The sequence below is a fragment of the Pantherophis guttatus genome, chromosome 1 (assembly GCF_059756535.1).
Source record: "Pantherophis guttatus breed Tessera chromosome 1, ASM5975653v1, whole genome shotgun sequence".
Classification (NCBI taxonomy): domain Eukaryota; kingdom Metazoa; phylum Chordata; class Lepidosauria; order Squamata; family Colubridae; genus Pantherophis; species Pantherophis guttatus.
The window spans coordinates 22522740-22545116 of NC_142063.1; the positions used below are offsets into that span (position 1 = coordinate 22522740).

The 22377-nt window shown below is 40.8% G+C and overlaps 1 protein-coding gene and 1 non-coding gene across 2 annotated transcripts in view; one reads left to right on the forward strand and one right to left on the reverse strand.

Moving 5' to 3' along the window:
- IL12RB1 (interleukin 12 receptor subunit beta 1) overlaps nucleotides 1–10109 on the reverse strand; it is a 29130-nt gene extending 19021 nt beyond the window's left edge. Inside the window, exons 1-5 of the mRNA XM_034437569.2 lie at nucleotides 9831–10109; nucleotides 9034–9163; nucleotides 6112–6284; nucleotides 5048–5193; nucleotides 865–904 (exon numbers count right to left, since the gene is read on the reverse strand). Coding sequence (XP_034293460.2) covers nucleotides 865–904; nucleotides 5048–5193; nucleotides 6112–6284; nucleotides 9034–9163; nucleotides 9831–9894 — 553 coding nt within the window. The 5' untranslated portion in view covers nucleotides 9895–10109. The remainder of the gene's footprint in view (nucleotides 1–864; nucleotides 905–5047; nucleotides 5194–6111; nucleotides 6285–9033; nucleotides 9164–9830) is intronic.
- Nucleotides 10110–16429: 6320 nt separating this feature from the next.
- LOC117677531 (U5 spliceosomal RNA) lies at nucleotides 16430–16545 on the forward strand. Its single transcript, XR_004594808.2, has one exon. It is a non-coding gene; the product is annotated as a U5 spliceosomal RNA (small nuclear RNA).
- Nucleotides 16546–22377: the final 5832 nt, after the last annotated feature.

Consider the following 22377-nt stretch of genomic DNA (forward strand, 5'->3'; position numbering starts at 1 on the left):
GAATGTAGGGGTATATTCATTACAGTAAATTAATAGTTACATATTTTTTAGCAATAGCACTTAGATTTATATACCACTTCACAATGCTTTACAGCCCTCTCTAAGCGGTTGACAGAGTGAGCATATTTCTCCCAACAATTTAGGTCCTCATTTTACCAATCTCGGAAGGATGGAAGGCTGAGTCAGCCTTGAGCTGGTCAGGATCGAACTCCTGGCAGTGAGCAGAGTCAGCTTGTAATACTGCATTCTAATCACTGCGCCACCAAGACTCTTTCCTAGTGGCTCAAGGTTGACTCAGCAGTGGGTTGACATATTGGCACAATTTACATCAAGCTGGGTCATGGATGTGATGATCATTTTGGTCCTATTAGACTAACATCCTACTCTCCACAATGTCCTCCAGGAAGCCTTCATTTATAGCTGGAGCTTAATTTTTGCAATAAATCATGAGAGATCCGTCATCATGTTCTTTGAGGGTGAATGCCACTTATTTTAAAACAGTAAGAATTCAGAAACATTTATTTTCTGTAAACGGTACATGTATTAATTTATTTATGTTTCACTTTTCCGAACCTCCCATATTCCTTAGAGGGATTCTGGCAGGTGTACAATAATATACCAAAGATCAGAAGACAAAGTATATAAAATTAAAAAGTTAAAGTTAAAAATTGTAAAAATTGTAAAATTATAAAAAAAAAATTAAGAAGGCAAAAATTATTAAACCCTGTTAAAAATTAGTTGCCCAAAGCAAAGGGAGACCCCCATCACACCAACCAGGCCCATATCTTTGGTAGTCAGAGCTATTATTAAAAGCACACAATTATTAAAATTTTAAAGTCTGAATTAGAAATGGAATCAACCTACCTATTAATCCCTCCGTGGTGTCATCAGAACTACAGTTTCCCTGAAAGCAACCCAGATAATATTCAGAATGAGGAGAAGGCTGATGATAAAAGGACTAAACTAAGCAAAAAAAAAACAACATATTCTTCTCAGAAACACAAAACGGAAAATCTGAGCTGTTTTATGTGGTAAGACTAATAAATAGATTATGCTGAAGTTTTTTTGTTTATACTCATCATCTCACTTGCACATGAGCAGGATGAAAAAAATATTGATTGATGGATTGATTTACAAGATGTAGATGGTAGCCGATCTCATATAACGACTTTAGGTGGCTCACAACAATCCATAAAAAATGGCTAAAACTAAAAGTGCCCTTCCCCCACCTCCAGATGGAAAACATTGCAGCCCTAAACTTGACTGTTAGCTCAACGGAAGCCAAAGGCATTTGCTTTTAAATGGGGATCAGAATTTTTCTTCTTCTGAACAATGAATTCCCTCAATAATTTGTTGGGGATTGCACGTCGGGTGGAGCTAAAGCAAGGAATGGGGGGAAATGGCAGAGCCGAAGTGGGGGGATGGCAGTGGTGAAATTCAATTTTTTTTACTACAGGTTCTGTGGGCGTGGCTTGGTGGGCGTGGTGTGGCTTGGTGGGCGTGGCAGGGGAAGGGTACTGCAAAATCTCCATTCCCACCCCACTACAGGGGAAAGATATTGCAAAATCCCCATTCCCTCCCCACTACTGGGGGAAGGATATTGCAAAATCTCCATTCCCACCCCACTACAGGGGAAAGATATTGCAAAATCCCCATTCCCTCCCCACTACTGGGGGAAGGATATTGCAAAATCTCCATTCCCACCCCACTCTGGGGCCAGCCAGAGGTGGTATTTGCCAGTTCTCTGAACTACTCAAAATTTCCACTACCAGTTCTCCAGAACCTGTCAGAACCTGCTGGATTTCACCCCTGGGGATGGGCAATCCAGGGCTGGCTTTAAATTATGGCTGAGCCAGCACCGGCCTTAGGACACAACATTTTAGGGATGCCAAGATTGAAAAGACTTCCAAAAGAACAGAGTTTATAAAAAGTAATGGATGGTACCAATGCACTCTGTGACCCAGTATGCCCACTCGAGGTCTAAATATAATTCTGCAGAATAATTGCCATTTGACCACAATAGGTACAGATGTAATTAAAACAATGTAAATAGTGTGAAAATGTCTGACAAAAGAAAAAAAAATGTTCAGGGCTGAAATCTTAAGAGTAAAAACTGAAAAAAAAAAAAAAGAAAAGAAGGAAGGAAGGAAAGAAGGAGAAAAAAGGGGAAAAAAATAGAAAAGAAAAAGAAAGTGACTTTTTTGAGATTTCCACCAAAACTGGAAGATGAGCCGAATCATAGGGGCACCAATATTTTATTATTTTTAAATGTATTAATAAATTATTAAATTATTAAAATTTATTATTAAATTTATACACTGCCCATTTCACTGTTAACAGGATAACAAAAGGTAAAAAAGATAATATAAAACAAAATTAAAATTTATTTTTTGGTTATCATATTGATGTATTCTTGTGTTCTTTTTATTGTTTATTTTATTGTTCTATTATCTTACCTCTGTTCCTTTTATACTCTTTTCATTTCTTCCTTTTTTATTTATTTGTATCCTGCCTTTATTATTTTTTATTAAAAAACTGAACATATCCAACACACTTTCCTCCTCCTATTTTCCCCACAACAAAGTGACTGGCCCAAAGTTATTCTGTCAGCTTTCATGCCTAAGGCAGAACTAGAACTCTTAGTCTCCTGGTGATTGCCCCGAAGTCACTTTCATGGCTAAGGCAAGATTAGAACTCATGGTGTTCCCACTTTCTAGACTGATGCCTTAACCACTAGGCCATACTGGTTCTTTTTTATTGTTTAAGCCACCTAGAGTAGCAAGATAGGTGACAAACTTATCAAATAAATAACTAAATAAAATTATGAAGATTAAATAAAAAAAACTAAATATGGCTTTGTATAGAGCCGTGATGGCGAACCTATGGCACGCGTGCCACAGGTGGCATGCGTAGCCATATCAGTGGGCACGTGAGCTCAACTCTGGCGTGCATGCGCGTGCTGGCCAGCTGATTTTCAGGCCTTCTGGGCCCACCAGAAGTTGGCAAACGGGCCTCCGGGGGGGGGGGAGGCAGTTTTTGCCCTCCCCAGACTCCTAGAGAGGCTCTGGAGCCAGGTGAGAGAGAAAACGGGTCTACCAGGCCATTGCGTGCCAGGAGGGGGGAAGCGGGGGGTCGCATGTGCATGCGTGGGGGCGGGATGCATAAAATTATGGGTGTGGGCCTGTGCATGCATGCCTCCCCAGCCCCCCACTCCTGGCACGTGATGACAAAAAGGTTAGCCATCACTGGTCTAGGGCAGTGGTCCCCAACCTTTTTATCGCCGCGGCCCGCTGAGCGCACGCAGGGGTGGGGCCACGGCCCAGGAGCTTTTGCGCAGGCCCATTGCGCACGGCCCAGGAGCCTTTGCGCTGCAGCGTTCCTGCCCCCGGCCGCTGCGCGGCCCGGTGCCAGGTACTCCACGGCCCGGCACCGGTCCGCGGACCGGGGGTTGGGGACCACTGGTCTAGGGCATCAAAAAATCTAGAGCCAGCCATGGGAGTATTGATCCTTGCAGAAACATCTATTACAAACTAAATAATGAAACAGGCAATGTGGCATCATGAACCAAGCTCTGACCATTTTAAAACATTGTTCACCGCCCAGAGCAACTTGGTAAGAAGTGTGGCTGTACAAAATAGATTGATTGAACAAATGAACGAATGAATGAACGAACGAATGAACAAACAAACAAACAAATGAATGCACACATACATATCAGTGATAGTCACAATGACTGTGGACCCTAGGAACTTCTAGATCTGTGACTGTGTTGCATCCAGAAAGGCACTAAATGTAGTTTCATTGCAAACTGCACTAAGATCGTCATTCTTTAAACATTCCTGCCCTTATTCACCAAATATTTTCCTCCCCATAATCTCTTGATGTTGTTATATTTGGAAGAATTATCTCATCTCAGCGGAAGTCCCAGAGTGGGGTAAAGATGGAGGGATTTATTTTGCGACAGCTGGAGAGCAGCTGGCGATGGGGCGATGTGTCATCCAGGCACCTTCCTGCTCCTAAGTCTTTCCATAGGGGTAACATTTCACACAGCTGTTTGAGAGTAGCAAGAAGAGGGTGTATTCCAAAGGGAGGGGTTGTGGAAATGCCTCTATCTTTAATGGGGGAGGGGGAGAAAACCCTATGATCTGCAGAATTTCATTCTCTGGCAATCATCTATGATGAGAGTTTCATAGATAGCAACCCCAACAGACATATACATAAGCTGCCTATCTGTCTATCTGATTAAATTCATCTCCTTTTCCTTTCTCATTTCCTCTGTAGCGAGTTTTAAACAATTGTCTCTTTGAAGCAGAGAGAAGCAGTGATACATATGATCGTTGCTTCAATAAATGCAATCTCCTGATCTCAACAAAGCCCTTGTGACTGTTGTCTGACTGATTGTGATTGTTTAACTGCTGGGCATTTTTATTCATTCTTCTCAGTAGTGAAACTAAACAACTTTACCTTCCCCAGTCTGAAGCCTTTTCGAGATGTAGGAGCTCAACATCCAAATTTCCTTAAATCAGGGGTCAGCAACCTGTGGCTCTGGAGCCACATGTGGCTCTTTCACCCCTCTGCTATGGCTCCCTGTCACTCAAAATATGCGTCACAACCACCAATGTGCGACACCTGCCAGCACGCGATTTATTGAGCTTTTCAACCCCCGGTAGGCCAATCATGGATAAATCAAAGAAAAAAAGACATTCAGAAGAAAACAGAACGTTTAATTCAACTACTTATGCTAGTTTTGTGGCCGCTCAAGAAATAGTCAGGCATCGGAAGGATTTTGTGGCTCCCAGTGTTTTCTTTTCTGTGGGAAATGGGTCCAAATGGCTCTTTGAGTGTTTAAGGTTGCAGACCCCCGCCCTAAACCTTTCAAGTGGAAGAAACTATCAAGGCAGCCCAAGAGCATCAGGTAGAATAGAGGTGGTTGAATCCAAAGCTGGACAATGAATAATTATCTAGCAAGTCTTGCCTACCTAGGTAGAGAATCTTGGTGGAAACCATTACACATGGCCATCATTTCCAGTGTTTACATGCAACTTACCAGTGTCCAGTTTATATGGTTGAACTGTCTCATCCTGACTTCACTTAGTGTAGAGCGACATGTGCTGGATCCAGGCCATTTCAAGGTCAGGATACCTTTCGCTCTAGAAATGTTGATGGACTTGGCTGATGGTGGATTAAATTTTACTGGAATGAAAAGACAACAGCTGAGGCTACTGAGTAAGAGACAGATGTGCAAGACTACAAATGCAAGATAATAATATGCCCCTTCACTCATTTTTGTACACTAATTTTTTCTCTCCCCTCCCCATAATCTTTTATGGTCCTTTTGATTTTTAGTTCGGCTCATCTGCTCATTTTCACCATCCTTTTCACTGAGGGTTTAGGAATAACAATTATGAATATCACCCAGAGGAAATCAGCCAGTCTGCTTCCACTGATGGGTTAAGATTGTACTGATGCTGTGTATGAGCTTGGCATTCGAAAATGTGTTTGTTGGTAAAGTGGAATTCATAATACGTACAATCTTCTCTACCTATGATAAACATTGTTCCAAAATGAAGCAGAATCCTACTTATTTTCAACTCCTAGATATCCTTAGAAAAGGAAAGGAAGGGAAACTTTGCTGCTTTCTTTGGAACCGCATTACCCATGATAAACTGAAAAGTTGAATAGGGAGCCATCTCAACAGTTTGTCTTCTGGTAAACTGGAGTTGTGTGGTTTGCAACAGTTTTAGGAATGCACGCCCACAACAACTCCTCAACAAATGGAATTTCCAAAATTCCAAATTCTAAACTTTCCCTAATAGGTGAAATCCCTTAACCTTGCAACATGCACCCAGAAAACACCTAAATCTTCCCTTTCTGTTTGTCTCAAAATGTAGCCAGGAACAGAATCAAGATCTTTAGAATACAGTAGGACAGTGTTTCTCAACCTTGGTAGTTTGATGTGTTGACTTCAACTCCCAGAATTCTGCAACCAGTAAGGCTGGCTGGAGAATTCTGGGAGTTGAAGTCCACACATCTTTAAACTGCCACAGTTGAGAAATACTGTAATGATAGATACTTCATGCTATAGGAAGTATTTAGCTTCTTTTAACTTACTGGCTTCCTTGACCAACAGTGTATGATTCTTTGAGACCCGAGGAGAACTGTCCCTCGGCACGCTTTCTACCCAGACAGTATAATTTCTTCGAGCATAGACTGTGTCGGTGTTAAAAATAAAGTGGGTCCGATCTCCAACCTCAAATGTATTTAATTCCCCTTCTGTTTGATCCCTGCGGGTGAGAAAGGGGAAGGAATTTGATTAGCTATTAAAGCCGTGTTTCTCAACCTTGACAACTTTAAAATGTGGGGTCCTTAATGTTTTCCTAGTTTGGTGGTTTTCTTGCAGACATTTCATTACCAAAGTAGGTAATGTCATCAGTTCAACAGCTACAAATATTTTTTTCAATTGGTATTTTAAGATGTGTGGTCTTCAACTCCTGGAATTCTGCAGGTCCTGCATGCTTTAAGTCCACAAATCTTAAAGTTGCCAAGGTTGAGAAACACTGCATTAAAGCAAACAAAAGGAATACTTAGAAAAATGGCCATCTGGTAACAAAATGAAATAAATTTTGTTTATTTGAGCCTGGTGGCTCAGCAGACTAAAAGCATTGTGATTAACACCAGCTGTCTGCAACTACTGTAAGTTAGAATCTCACCAGGTTCAAGGTTGACTCAGCCTTCCATCCTTTCTAAGGTAGGTAAAATAAGGACCCAGTTTGTGGGGGCAATAAGCTGACTTTGTATAAATATACAAAAGTATGAAGGCTACTGCTTAACGCATTGTAAGCTGCCCTGAGTCTCCGGAGAAGGGCAGCATATAAGTCAAATTTAAAAAAAAATTAAATAAATGAACAAAATGAAATAAATGAATAAAAAAATCTCTTATATTGTGGCAGAAAAAGCTTCCTAATTAGAATTTCTTTCTGCATCATGCTGGTCTGCTCCTGGAATGTATTTTTTTAAAAAAATTGTATCTCACCTTTATGTTTTTTCATAAATAACTCAAGGAGGCAAACATATTCAACATATGTCCTTTAACCTATTTTCTTCACAACAACGACCCTGTGAGATGAGTTGGGCTGAGAGAAAGTGACTGGTCCAAGGTCACCTAGCTGGCTTTTGTGGCTAAGGTGGCACTAGAATTCACAGTCTCCCACTTTGCAGCCTGGTGCCTTAACTACTAGACCAGTGGTCCCCCAAGCTTTCCAGCTTGGCGGCCTGGCCTGGTGCAGGGGGGGGGTACATGTGAGTGGCAGGCACATGTGTGCGCATACAGCTCCACTTGTACGTGCGGAGGGCACTCATGTGCATATGTATGTATGTATGTATGTATGTATGTATGTATGTATGTATATGTATTTCTCTTTAGCCAGGTTCTTCCTACGTAAGCCAAGATTTTTATGCAGCCCTAGTTCAGTGAAATCACAATCCTAGGGCTGAAGTAGGGCTGCAGAGAGAAATACACATAAAACCTATGAAAAGGGAAGAAAACAAATATATATACTGTATATATATTTGTCTCCCAAACTGCAGCACAGAGTTGTTGCTTTTCAGCAAGATACAAAAAGCCCAGAATGAGATTTCACAGAACTAGGGCTGAAGGTAAAATTGGAAGTGTCTTGGCGACGTTTCCTGGAAGCACGAAGCCGAGAACACCAGCCTGAAGATGACGAATGAGACTTCGTCGAAACGTCGCCAAGACACTTCCAATTTTACGTGGGAGAAGACCCGAATAACCAAAGACCTACATACAAACACCCGCGAAAACCTGAGAAAACATATATATATATATATATATATATATATATATATATATATATATATATATACACATACATACATACATACATATACATATATTGAAATTTAAACTAACCAAATGGATTAGGTTTGATCACCATAATAATCCACAACAAAAAATAAATACTATTAATATTTTTTTAAAAAATTAAGGGGCGTGCATAAGAGCACCAGTGTGCCTACCGTCCTTGTCCTAATGTTCCCTTTAATTGTATTCATTTTATGTATTCAATTCACGCTTATACTTATATATATTATCTAATATGTACTCGACAAAATAAAATAAAAATAAAAATCTCTCCCACAGCCCAATAGTAGGCCATGGCCTGGGGGTTAGGGATCCCTGCACCAAACCAAACTGGCTCTCAGTTTGAAATAGTTTACTTTCAGCTCCCAGCCTCCAATTTCTTTCTGGCATCCAGAGCATCATATTTCTGTAATGAGTGCTAGAAAAAGACTAGTTATAAAGATAGGTGAGTTTTAAGCTTCTATATGGGACCGTTGGTGAACATCAAAATGTTCCCAGTCCACTCCTGCTTATTTAATGTAAACAAGGGCCTTTTGCACTATTCCAGCACGTGAAAACCAGCTGCGCTTTCTGATGAAAGTGAAAATTCTGGTTGCAGTTACAAAAGATTAGTTAAATGCATCAATGTCTTTTTTTCCCCCCCTTATACTCCACACTTTCCCCCTTTTCCTTGCCTAGTTTCCCATTATTTACATTTTCTTTGCATTTTGTATTCTGGTAAGCTAATAAACATTTTAAACAAGGAGGATTAATTAAATACAGGTTAATGGTGGCAATGTACTGTACTCATCATTATCACTGCCTTTAAAGTGTTTATGGCTCTTTAGCCTCAGAAGACAAAGGGGAATGAGAGAAAAAAAAGATATAAAATGTGAATAAAGAAATATATCCCCACCCCCACCCCAAGAATCCAAGATCAGCAAGTATAGACTGGAATGAGGAGCAATAGAAGCATTTTTTGTAACACCGCGCATAATTAAAGTATTTGTTGTTAGGATCTGTAGCAATGCCCTCCAGATCAGACTCCTTTTCAATGTATACACTAAACCAAATCAAACTAGCCACTTAATGGCTTAGAAATAGGATGAGGAGAAAGACACAGAGAGAGATTTTTATAACAGAGGCATCAACATGCTTGGGCCAGCATTCACCTTAAGTGGAGGATATGGTTGACATCTTCTTTACATCCAGCCTCCCAGGAGCAGTTCATAAGACAGAGGAAGGCTGCTTCACAGCAGGGCTTGTAGCAAATCAGATTTCGGGGAGCACAATTGCTGGGATCTGCAAACATAAGACAAAGAATGATATTCCTGGAAACCCTGGAATTAGGAAATAGTAATGTAAGATGTTTACTTATTTAGGGCAACCCCTATCCTGCTTTTCCCATAGAATGCGTCTCATTTTGGCCAATTGTCAAACAACATGCGCAAAAAACGCAAACTAAAACTATGTTAACACACACACAAACACACACCAAAGCACTAAAGAGAGCTAAAGTTAAAGATAATATCTACAGCAAACAGAAACCATAATGTCATATTATAAACTGACTTTTACTAAATTAATAGAAAGTTTACTCAATTTCTGCTGTTTCTATGGTTATGTGTTTGGGATTTTGTGCCATGTTACCTGCCCAGATTTATTTGGTTAAGATGGATGGCCACATTGATAGACTGAAAAACAAATGAATAAGATGGTGAGACTTCATAAATCAAGGTGTTGCATTCTCCTTGTTCCTCCACTCTACTTTCTTTTTAAAGAAAACTCCCCAGCAGGTGAGAAAGTGATTCTAAATTTATTTATATACAGTCCAGCTCTCCTCCATTTCTATTTCATAACTGATGGCAGAGTAAGGAAGAGCGTTTGAAAGCATAGGAAGCTCTGGTTTTTGTGTCGGCATGGCTGGCTTTATCGCTTCCTGGTCTTCCCTCAGACGAGATAAACTTACCACTCAAGAGCTCCGGTGCAACCAACCACACTAGCATCATCACTGCAACAGCAACTTGTACCATCTTCAGTTTCTTCCACCTTGAGTGATGGGTGCTTTTCTCTTCCTAAAGGTGCTGGTTATTGCAGGATCTATCATTGCTTGCAGAGAAGTCTGCCCCTTTGCTCCTAATGGAAGGCAGGTACACCTGATTTGACCAGGAGGAGCTGATTCAACTCAATGGCCTCGCCGCTCGAGGCACTTTCAAGAAAGCTGTGCACGTTATCCTGTTTTTCTCTTTCACTTTGCTTTCAACGAAGCGCTGACCACAGAACCTATTGACTCAGCAGCACACACAAACACATGCGTGCCCCATATCTGTGTGCCTAGTTTGCAGGAACAGCTCCGCTTCTTCTTTCTCACAAGAAAAACCTTCAAGTGTGAGATCTAGAACAACTCCCATTCTCTTTGAGCTTGATGTAGACAACTTCTGAGTTGTGAGGTTTCATTCAGTAATCATATCATTCACTGACTTCACCGATGTCTTAGCCTGCATATCTGTGGCCCACGGGTATTTTTAAAACTAAGGGTTTTTTTTAAAAAAAAAAGCTTAAAAATGTAATATGGCAAGAGATTTAACAAACTGGAATCAGATTTGCGTGCAGGTTTTGAATTATGATCCCCTTTAGCAGATGCATGCAATGGTGTTAACAACCATCGTTTGGTGGAAGGTTAAGATTAATAATTCATCTTCATGGTTTGTAAATTGCAGTCGCAACATATACTTTGCCTGGTTGCTGAATTATGGAAGACATGATGGAACCATTAACCAAAGGTACACACAACAGGCTAAGCCACAAAAAGACTAATCAAGCCAGTCATGTGCTAATAAACTAGGCAGTTCTTTACAAGGTCTGGTTAAACATATTGTAAATATCAACGGCACTCTTATAATCTTCTCTTCCTCAATCTTGTTTATATACCAGATTAATCTTGAACTATCTGGAGGATAAAACAAAGGGTACTCTGTGAAAAAAACGTGGTTATAATAAATTCTAAATTATTGAGCTACGGTGGTGCAGTGGTTAGAGTGCAGTACTGCAGGCTATTTCTGCTGACTGCTGGCTGCCTGCAATTTGGCAGTTCGAATCTCACTAGGCTCAAGGTTGACTCAGCCTTCCATCCTTCTAAGGTGGGTAAAATGAGGATCCATTTTGTTGGGGGCAATATGCTGACTCTGTAACACCGCTTAGAGTGGGCTATAAAGCACTGTGAAGCAGTATATAAGTCTAAGTGCTATTGCTATTGCTATATGTTCTCTGTGTTATCTTTTCAGAAAGCAGAAGAAAGATTCCTGTAATAATCAATGTTTTCCTTTGGTTAAAACCAAGGAAAACATCTCATTCTGTGCTAGTGTTTTTTTCACGAGTGGGGGGAAGCCCCACCTTGTTGTGGGTAGAAAGCCACATCCTTTGAATATATCAAACTTTGCAGAAAGCCTTAACTAGGTCAGAAGTGTGGTGAGTAACTTAGGCGAGTCAGATTTTCTCACATGTTCCTGTCTAAAACCAGTTTATTCACTTGCATGTTAGGTGGGGAGGAGATATTGGCCAACTGGAACTGCAAGAGACTATATCAGACAATGGCACACCTTATTTATTAATATATTAATTTATTATTGATTAAATTTATATGCCACCCATCTCACTATCAAGCAGTTTTGGGTAGCTAATTTTTATTTATTTATTAAATTTATATGTGTAGGACAGGGGTGGTATTCACTTACCTTTGCTACTGGTTCGCAAATGTGAGCGCATATGCAGAGCGTCAAAAACGGGACGTGGTTATGTCCGGGTGGGTGGGCAGAGCCTCCCGCCACCGCCGCTACTGATTCACTCAAACCGGATAGAACCGGCTGAATACCACCACTGATGTAGGAGAAGGCAGAGCTGGGGGCGGAATTAAATATGTCATCAGCTTAGAGTCCTTGCCAATTTAGCACTGACTGTTACAGGTAGTCCTCAACTTCGTCAACTGAGTCCTTTGGGAGAAGGGCGGTTTTTTTACCTAATTACCTAAGCGTGAAATAATTGAATTGAAAGTGAATTACAATTGATTTTTTTTTTTAATTTGATTTATATGCCGCCCTTCTCCGGAGACTCAGGGCGGCTTACAATGTGCTCAGCAATAGCCTTCATCCTTTTGTATATTTATACAAAGTCAGCTTATTGCTCCCACAAACTGGGTCCTCAATTTACCTACCTTAGAAAGGATGGAAGGCTGAGTCAACCTTGAGCCTTGGCGAGATTCGAACCTGCAGTAATTGCAGGCAGCTGGTCTTAATAACCAGCTTAATAACAGGGTGCCTTAGACCACTGTACTACCAAGGCTCTTCTACCAAGGCTACCAATTTCAATTGAATTGAAAGAGAATTACAGGTCATCTTCAACTTATAACTACAATTGAGCCCAAAAGATTTGTTGCTAAGCAAAACATTTGTTAAGTGAATTTTGTCCTGTTTTACAACATTTCTTGCCACAGTTGTTAAATGAATCACTGCAGCTGTTAAGTTAGTCACACAGTTATTAAGTGAATCTGGCTTCCCCATTGACTTTGCTTGCCAGAAGGTCGCAAAAGAGAACGCATGACCCCGGGACACTGCAACCGTCATAAGTATGAGTCAGTTGCCAAGCATCCAAATGTTGATCATGTGACCATGGGGATGCTGCAATGGTTGTAAGTGGGAAAAACAGTCGTAAGTCATTTTTTCCAGTGGTGTTATGAATTTGAATGGTCACTAAATGAAGGGCTGTAAGTTGAGGGCTATTTGTACTTGATTAAATTGCATTTCTAATTCATCCAGTTTAAACACAGCTGTGGACTGTCACAATCATACTAACACACTAACAATGGCAAGAATCAATCTGGCACAACACAGGAGAAGATAAATCTTGCAGAGTGTATGTGTTTGGAAAGCCAAAACTAGAGGATATTAAAATATTCATAACAGAAGTCTAACCAAATTCAAGCAAATTCTTTTAAATTTAACATATCATCCAGCCAGGCCAATTAAAACACATAGAATTGGGTGTTTGAAGAAAAAAGAAACTGTTTTATCAAAAATAAAACAATCTAAACAGAAATGAGTAACAATCATTGAAGTTTAAACCTTACTAAAAAATACTGAAGCAGCAATTAATGGTTAAAGAAAAGAAAGGAGAAAGAAACAAGAATAAAAGGGTTTTTCCCCCTTTCAGACACATTTTAAAAATCTTAATATTATATTAAATCTCATCTTCTCAATGTCCGCTTCCACCCACCTCCGTGGAAAACTTAGGCCACAGCAATAGCAATACTAATTCATTTTTTGAAAGATCAAGAATAACATAGATAAATTAGCAACGAGACCAGGATGTATATACATATAATTATTTCTATATATTTTGTTCTTTTCCTCCTTCTATTTGTTTTTTTTCCCCGTTTGCTTTTTACTTACGGTCATTCATTTTTTTAAAAAAAATAAATGCATATAACACAAATTACTTCGGAGTTCTCCGACTTCTGCTCCTATTACATGCAATATTGCTAACAGAAGACATCATTCATTATGTATGTCTGTGGAAAGTATGCAAGCTTTTCTTAAATACAGTATTTGATGTGTGTTTAGACATTTATTAAAAACACACAATTAGAAACAGATTTACCAAAAAAAAACCCTCCATTTATAATCTTCAAAGAGCCCCAAGTCACATTTCTGTCTCTCTCCTTCCCTGGCTGGGGAATTCTGGGAGTTGAAGTCCTCCAGGCTTAAAGTTGCCAAGGTTGAAGAACCCTGTCCTAGTTGACACAACTGAGTGTTTTTTGCTATTCATCAGTAGAAACCAACCTCTCAACCAAGGAAGGAGCAATGTTCCAGGAGCTATAGGTTGGGTTGGACAGAGAGAGGTCTGTTCTTGGGATGGGTGTCAAGCTGAAGGGTCCTACAAAGATGCTTTGATCTCTGCAGGTGCAAAGCGAGAACAAAGCATCTCAGTGATCATCACTGCTGTTTCATCCCCAGAAACACAGAGCACAACCGCACACCCGAATGGGTGAGTCACCCAGCAGCCTTAGTGACATTGCCAGGCACTGAAACAACTGTCAGCAGAGCAAATGGTGCCAGGAAATGGGGCCCAGCAAAGGCAACTCAACGGCGGAGAAAAACAAGATCCTCATTCTCAAGTTGAAAGTAAAAACATCTGGTATAACTGGGAAATTTAACTGTAGAGTAGGAAGCAAAGCAGAAGATCTCTCTTTCTATCTATCTGTCTCATCTATCTGTCTATCTATCTATCTATCTATCTATCTATCTATCTATCTATCTATTTATCTATCTATCTTTATTTCCCACCTTTATTATTTTTATAAATAACTCCAGGCAGTGAACATATCTAACCCGTCTTCCTCCTCCTCTTATTTTCTCCACAACAACAAGCCTGTGAGATGAGTTGGACTGAGAGTCACTGCCCAAAGTCATCCAGCCCTCCCTCTTTCCCTCACCTCCCTCTCTCTTCATCTATCCATCCATCCATCCATCCACCCACCCACCCACCCACCCACCTACCTACCTACCTACCTACCGTATCTATCTCTATGTCTGTCTGTCCGTCTATTCATCCATCCATCCATCCATCCATCCATCCCATCCATCCATCCATCCATCCATCCATCCATCCATCCAATCCATCCATCCATCCATCCATCCATCTATCTATCTATCTATCTATCTCTATTAATTTAGAAACCGCCCATCTCCCACACAGAGGGACCCTGGGCAGTGTACAAATATAGTGTTAAAAGCATATAACATGTTAAAAACATAAAAAACTGAATGTAAACATTTAAAATGGGGCAAGAACAGTTAGAAACAGTGATATTAAAATTAATTAAAAGGCAAGGGAATGGCTTTCAGGGCACTAACTAGCTCTACAGCTGTGTGCTCCGCTGTGAGCTTCAAGCAAGATGGCAGAACCAGGTTTTCAAATATTTTCCAAAGGCCATCAGATTGGGGAAATTCAAATTTTTGAAGGCAAATACCTTTTCCCAGGCCTTTGAGGCCTTTGAACTATGATGCTGGAGAAGACTCCTGCGAGTCCCTTGGACTGCAAGGTGATCAAACCAGTCAGTCCTAGAGGAGATGTAGGAGATGTTGTGGCCCGCCAGTGGCCTACACGGATTGTGGCTGATCCTGATGACGAGGAGGCTGGTGTGGTGTTGCACCAGCAGCCTGTGCAGCTGGCGCTCGAGTCAGACAGTGAGGAGGCTGAAGAAGATGTGGTGCCAGAGGCAGAGATTCAGCCAGGGCCTTCAGATCCTCCAGAGGCTCCTTCAAGTGAAGAGACTGAAGTGGAGGAGCCTCTTCTCAATGCACGAGCACGCAGAACTGCTAAAAGACAGGAGTGGTTACTCAGGAGAAGGTCTCCTCGAGTGTAAGGCTTGGGGCTAATTGGTCACTCCCTTAACCTATTTAAGTTTGCACACAGCTGGCAAACGTTGCAGGAAACAACGTGTGTTCGTCTGGTCGTTCGTTGAGCATTTGAGAGTGAATTTTCCTTGCAAACCTGGTTTCTGGGCTAATTGCCAACTATTGTAAGCCTTTATCTAATCTTTGGAATTTCTGGCAGGCTGTTAAGGACATTTTTAGTAATAGCCTGCATTTGAAAAAGACTGTGTTTGTAGTAAACGGAGTTGTTCGGAGTTTTGTGTGTGCTACATTTCTTGGGTTCCGTAGCTGGGGCAGAACAGGAGATCAACCCTGACTGCTCTTTAGAAGGCCAGATCCTGAAGATGAAACTCAAATACTTTGGCCACCTAATGAGAAGGAAGGACTCACTGGAGAAGAGCCTAATGCTGGGAAAGATTGAGGGCAAAAGAAGAAGGGGACGACAGAGAACGAGGTGGCTGGATGGAGTCAGTGAAGCAGTTGGTGTGAGCTCCCGGGGATGGTAGAGGACAGGAAGGCCTGGAGGAAAGTTGTCCATCGGGTCGCGATGGGTTGGACATGACTTTGCAACTAACAACAACACCTTTTCCCAACAATCTAAAAGATGCATCTGTACACAGACATCATCAGTTGCACAAGACCAAAATCAAACTGTCTATATACTCTGTGAGCAGAGATGGAAAATTTCTATTTTGTCAGCAAAAACAGGATCTGTGCTAATTCTAGTTTAGATCATGTACTATTTTGGGGGTTGGGGACTGGAAATGAAACTAAGGAAAAATGAATATATGATGAAGATTAAAAATGGACTGGAATTGATAAATAAAAGGCATGAAGAAACCTGAAATGAAATTCAAGACATCATCAAAATGGAGGAAACATCCTGAAACAAACAAACAAAAACAAAAGAAGGCAAAATATCTGTTAACCTGTTGAAAATATTTGAAAAAATGACAGAAAGAAAAGCATCTGAGACAGAGGACAATTTACTCAGTCAAACACTGAGTTCCTAAGAACAAGAAGAGACACGGAATTACTGTACATTTACATAAGTAATGCAAAGAAACTGAGGCCAATAGTTTAATGGGAAAGATAAGGGACTTGTTTAAAAATAGAGTAATCTAGGGAAACGTTATATATACTCTGGTTTCTCTTCGAATCATATAAAATTTTCATCTTTTACTAAGGATTTCCATGGAAGGGAACATAAATGAATTTGGAACTACTTTTTTGAAACTTTACACTATCCAAGTCTCTTTCCGTGAGATGGGTGGCCATATACTGTACATTTGATAAATAAATAAAATAAACTTTATGCAAAGATGAGCATCATAAAAATCAAAGAAGACAAAAAAGCTATTGAAGATACGAAAAATGGATTGTAATAAATGAAACTGGGCAAAATATCTGAGTTGATAATACATATGAAGGTTTGGTCACTGAATGTCAAGAACGATCAGCCAGGCCCATGCATGTAGAGTTCAAACCAGGGATGAAATCCAGCAGGTTCTGACAGGTTTTGGAGAACCGGTAGCAAAAACTTTGAGCAGTTTGGAGAACCAGCAAATGCCACCTCTGGCTGGTCCCAGAGTGGGGTGGGAGTGGGGTGGAGATTTTGCAGTATCCTTCCCCTGCCACGCCCACCAAGCCACACCATGCCCACCAAGCCACGCCCACAGAATCGGTAGTAAAAAAAATTAGATTTCACCACTGGTTCAAACCAGCTACTTTATTGTTGCATGCCTATTTTATAGGAATCTCCCCAGACTGGCAGCTTTCACCTGGGAAAGATTAGACAAGGCTGAAGGACAATTGTGAAAGGAGGGGGGGTCAGACCTTGCCCTCTTTCGTTTATGTAACAGGTTCAGACTAATTCTCCCCTTGAGCCCTGCTCCCAAATGGGACAATTGCTCTCCAGCACTGAATTAGACCAAATGTCCACAGGATATAGTTTTAAAAAGGCAAAGGTGTCAGCCACAATGGTGCAGATGAAGTTCTATCCGTTGTTTATATCCATCACACAACTTGACTTTTTAAAACCACACCCTATGGGCACCCCTGGAACTAGAGATGAACATCCTGGAAAGTGAAGTTAAATTGGGCCTAGAAAATATGGTATGCAGATGGTCTTCAATGTATAACCCTTCATTTAGTGACCGTTCAACTTTGCAACAGCACTGAAAAAGGTAATTTACAGCCAGTCCTCGTGCTTACGACCATTATACCATCCCCCCCGTTATGTGATCAAAATTTGACACTTGACAATCAGCATGTATTTATGATGATTGCATCATCCTGGGGGTCATGTGGTCACCATTTGCAACCTTCCCAGCCAGCTTCTCACTAGCAAAGTCAATGGGAAAAGTTGGATTTGTTTCACAATCACCTGGTTTATTTTAAAACTGCAGTGATTCGCTTAACGACTATGACAAAGGAGGTTGTAAAATCAGGCGCACCTCACTTAACAACCACCTTCGCTTAATAACAGAAATTCCGGTCCCAATTGTGGTTGTAAGTCAAGGTCTACCTGTATTTAAGAACAAAGCTGCAGGTGTTCTTACAAGAGGTGCAGGTGATGTGATATAGTTTATCGAGAAGTATAGAAAACAGGGCAGTGACTATGGGACAGGAAGGATCAATTGATATTCCAGTATCTAAGAATGACAGTAGGAAAGAATGCTCAAACTATCAAACAACTGTGCTTATTTCATAGTTAATAAGATAATGCTCAAGAGTGCAGGCCAGACTTTAAAAATGCAGTATATAGAATAAGATCCAGCTCGATTTACAAGCTGGATTCAGAAGTGGGGATAGCTTGCTTTCAGAGATTGTGGGTGCTTCATCACTGGAGATTTTTAAGAAAAGACTGGACAGCCACCTATGTGAAAAGATATAGGGCTGTGATGGCGAACCTATGACACGCGTGCCACAGGTGGTACGCGGAGTCATATTGTGGGCATGCAAGCGTTGCCCTAGCTGAGCTACAGCATGCATGCGCGCGCTGGCCAGCTGATTTTCGAGCCTTCTGGGACCACCGGAAGTTGGCAAACGGACTGTTTCCGGCCTCCGGAGGGCCTCTGGGGAGGGGAAGGCTGTTTTTGCCCTCCCCAGGCTCCTAGAAAGCCTCTGGAGCCTGGGGAGGGCGAAAAACAGGCCTACCAGGTCCACTGTGCCATCACATGACAAAAGTGGGGGGGAGCATGGCAGATCACATGCACATGCGCAAGGGGGCAGGGCTCGTAGAATTATGAGTGTGGGCATGCACATGCATGACCACCCCGCACTCCCCCAGCTTTTGGCACGCGATGGCAAAAAGGTTAACCATCACTGGTATAGGGTCTCCTGCTTCAGCAGGGGGTTGGACTAGAAGACCTCCAAGCAGTGGTGGATTGCCCCTGGTTCGGACCGGTTCTATAGAACCGGTAGTAAAACCGGCAGGAGGCTCCGCCCACTGACCTTGATGTCATCAGAAGCGACTTGCGCATGTGCAGAAGTGCGCGCGATCCCGTTGCAAACTGGTAGTAAAGGTAAGTAGAACCCACCCCTGCCTCCAAGGTCCCTTTCAGATCTATTCTGATTGATTGACCTGGGATCACATTGCTAACATCCAAGCAGTAATAGAAAGGACAAAGGAGCTCCCTCAAAATATCTAGCTTTGCCTTACTGATTATACTAACCCTCTTAACTGTGTAGACCACAACAAATATGGCTCTTTGTGCCACTTGTGCCACATATACAAAAATGTACATGATGACTAGCAACAATTATAGTCTAGCCACTAAACACATCTGATGAAATGAATTACAGTTTATGAAAATTGATGCCTTTAAATCGATACCTTTTTGGACTAAATTTATTGGTTAAAAAAAGCTGCTCTCAGACTCCTTTGATCCTTTGCCACTAGAGAATAAGAATATGGAGAAATTAAACATTTCAAATTGAGAAAGGAGTGTAGCAGGGTTGTATAACACACATTTACTAATTTAACACATGCAGAATATATCATGAAAAAAGCTGAACTACGAGCCATTGAAATTAAAACTTCCAGAAGACATAGGGTTGCCAGGTCTGGTTCCAAAAAATAGCGGACAAGCGGGGTGGGTGGGGTGTTTAAGTAGTAAAAAAATAAAACAAATTTTTACAATTAAATTATATATTTTCTTACAAACATTTTAACACGTATTAAAATAATCACTTCAAAACTTTACTTAAAATTCAAAACATCAAATATAATAATATGTAAAATATTAAATTACATTTTACTTTGCTGTCGTGTGTATTTTTTATTTGACTGTGCAGCTTTGATCAATTCTTTGTGTTTAAGGAATAATTCTTTAATTTCAGTACAACGTTGAGAAATATTAAAAAATATACAAAGTTCACTTCGAACTGATGGTACAAGCAGTCGGTTACGTTCGTCAGTCCACAAATTTCCCATGACACTGAAAATTCATTCAACGTTTGCATTTGATACCGGAATTGATACACAATACTGGAACAGTTTCAGTGAACTCGGAGCTGGCTCTTTCTTGAAAAAGTACATCCACTTATCAAGGGATGAATCGCCCTGCAGATGAACATAAACTTCTTCTAAGGCAGAAATTTCATCAAAGAGAGTGTTGGGTGGAAGTTCTTCTCGCCATGGTGATAATAACCAGATGTTCGTCATTTCTTCTAAAGTTGGAAGATTATTGTGATCAATTAGATTGAAACAACTTAGCGTCTCATATACTGAATAGGTGAAATTATACCACTTTTCTAGGTACGCAATGGCTCTTTGATACACGTTGACGGCTTCTTTCTTGAACTTTTGCATGGCATTCTCAGGCAAATGTTTTTTACGTAAGGCAAATAAAACTTTCATTCCAAAAAACTGCTCATCGTATTTTTTTTTGCAAAGAATCACGCAGCTTACATATGATAATGTGAAGATCACATGCAAGAATTTTCTTGCTTTCCAGCTTCAGTAGGGTGTCTTGCATTATTGACATGAAGAAGTGCGTGAAATATAAATACAATTCTGAAATTGTTGGTTCATCGTCCTTTGCGAGTTCATTTTCCTGATCCGAAATAAGGTTCCAGATAACCTTATGGCACTCATCAGATCCAAGAGAAATAAAATACGATTTTAGAGGTATCCAGTTTAAAATAAGTCTTTCGACCGCTTTAAACAAACTTAACCAATGTGTTGGAACATGGCGCAAAACTTCATGGAATTCTGACTCGCAAAACTTAGGTACCATTTCATCATAAAGCTTTTGAATAAAAAAAATGTCCACTATTTTGTGAAAAAAAATAGTGAACATAATGTGAAAAAAGCGGACTGTCCGCTCAAATAGTGGACACCTGGCAACCCTACTTTAAATCGATACCTTTTCGGACTAAATTTATTGGTTAAAAAAAGCTGCTGCCAGACTCCTTTGATCCTTTGCCGCTAAAGACTAAGAATATGGAGAAATTAAACATTTCAAACTGAGAAAGGAGTGTAGCAGGGTTGTATAACACCCATTTACTAATTTAACACATGCAGAATATATCATGAAAAAAGCTGAACTACGAGCCATTGAAATTAAAACTTCCAGGAGACACATCAGCAACCCCAGAAATACCACTTGAACAGCTAAAAGCAAGGAAGACCCAAGAAATCTCTCATTGAAGGTAGACTATAAAAGGCAGTTGGCTGTTTAATCTACTGCAGGGGTGTTAAACTCGATTTCATTGAGGGCCGCATCAGGGTTGTGTTTGACCTCGGGGTGGGCGTGGCCAGCTCAATGTCACTCGTGTCAGGGACGCCTGTGGTGGCCTGAGCACTCTGCCAGCGAAAACAGACTCCCGAGCTCCGTTTTTGGCTGCGACGGCCTCCTGCAACCCTCTGCCAGAGAAAAATGGAGCTTGGGAGGGCCGTTTATGGCCCTCCTGAGCTCCATTTTCACTGGCAGAGGCACTGTGGGGCAGTCCTTCACTGTTTCTAGGGCAGCTCCATGGGCCAGAGCTAAGTACCCCGTGGGCTGAATCTGGCCTCTGGGCCTTGAGTTTGACACCCTCATCTACTGTGTTCTATTATGTCAATTGAAAATAGCAACCCAGTACAGTCAGCAGGAAGTAGCAGAGCCTTTATTTCCTTAGCTTCAAAAATTGACAGGAATGGAAACTGCAACTATGAAATAACAACCCATCTCCAACTTGGGAGACTATGAAAATTGTAGTCACGGGCACTGCAGAGACATTGTACCTACCAAAAATGCATGCATTATCAAGGCTATTGGGTTTTTTCTTTTTTAATTGAAATATAAGGCTGGAAAGCTGGATCAATAGAAAAAGTGCATGAAAAATTATTAGTGCCTGTTTTTGTCTGAGAGTGACATTGACTAGCCCAAAGTCACCCAACTGGCTTTCATGCCTAAGGTGGTACTAGAATTCACAGTCTCCTGGTTTCTAGGATTTTGTGGGGCTAGGAAATTTTTGAGACTAACTTCGATGGATAAGAAGAAATAATTAATGTTTGATTTGTTTTTGCTGTACAGTGTCCAGAGTGGTTTTTTTTACTTAGTTGTACACTGATTGGGAAGGTTTATAAGTACAATAAATAGATAAATACCCGTGTTTCCCCAAAAATAAGACCCTGTCTTATATTTTTTTGAACCCTGAAATAAGCACTTGGCCTTATTTTCGGGGAGGTCTTACTATTTTGGGGCGCGTGGAACAAGATGGGGCTCCTCTTGCTGTCTTACCTGATTTCCAGCTCTGTGTTTAAATATTTTTGGGGAGGGCTTATTTTCGGGGGGAGGCTTATTTTAGTGCATGCGCTCAAAAGCCCAATTGGGCTTATTATCAGGGGATGTCTTATTTTCAGGGAAACAGGGTATTAGATTAAGTAAAACTAGTCTGCTTACTAGAAGCACTAAGAATGAAGCTAAAGGTTAGATACTTTGGACACAGAAAACAAAGCCAAGAGTCATTGGAAAAGATCCTATTGCTTGGAAAAATGAAAGGAAACTGAAAATCCAACATACTAGGGAGATACTATAGCTGATGACTCAAGCAGGAGCTTATGAGAACTTAGTAAAACCGATACTGACTTGGTGA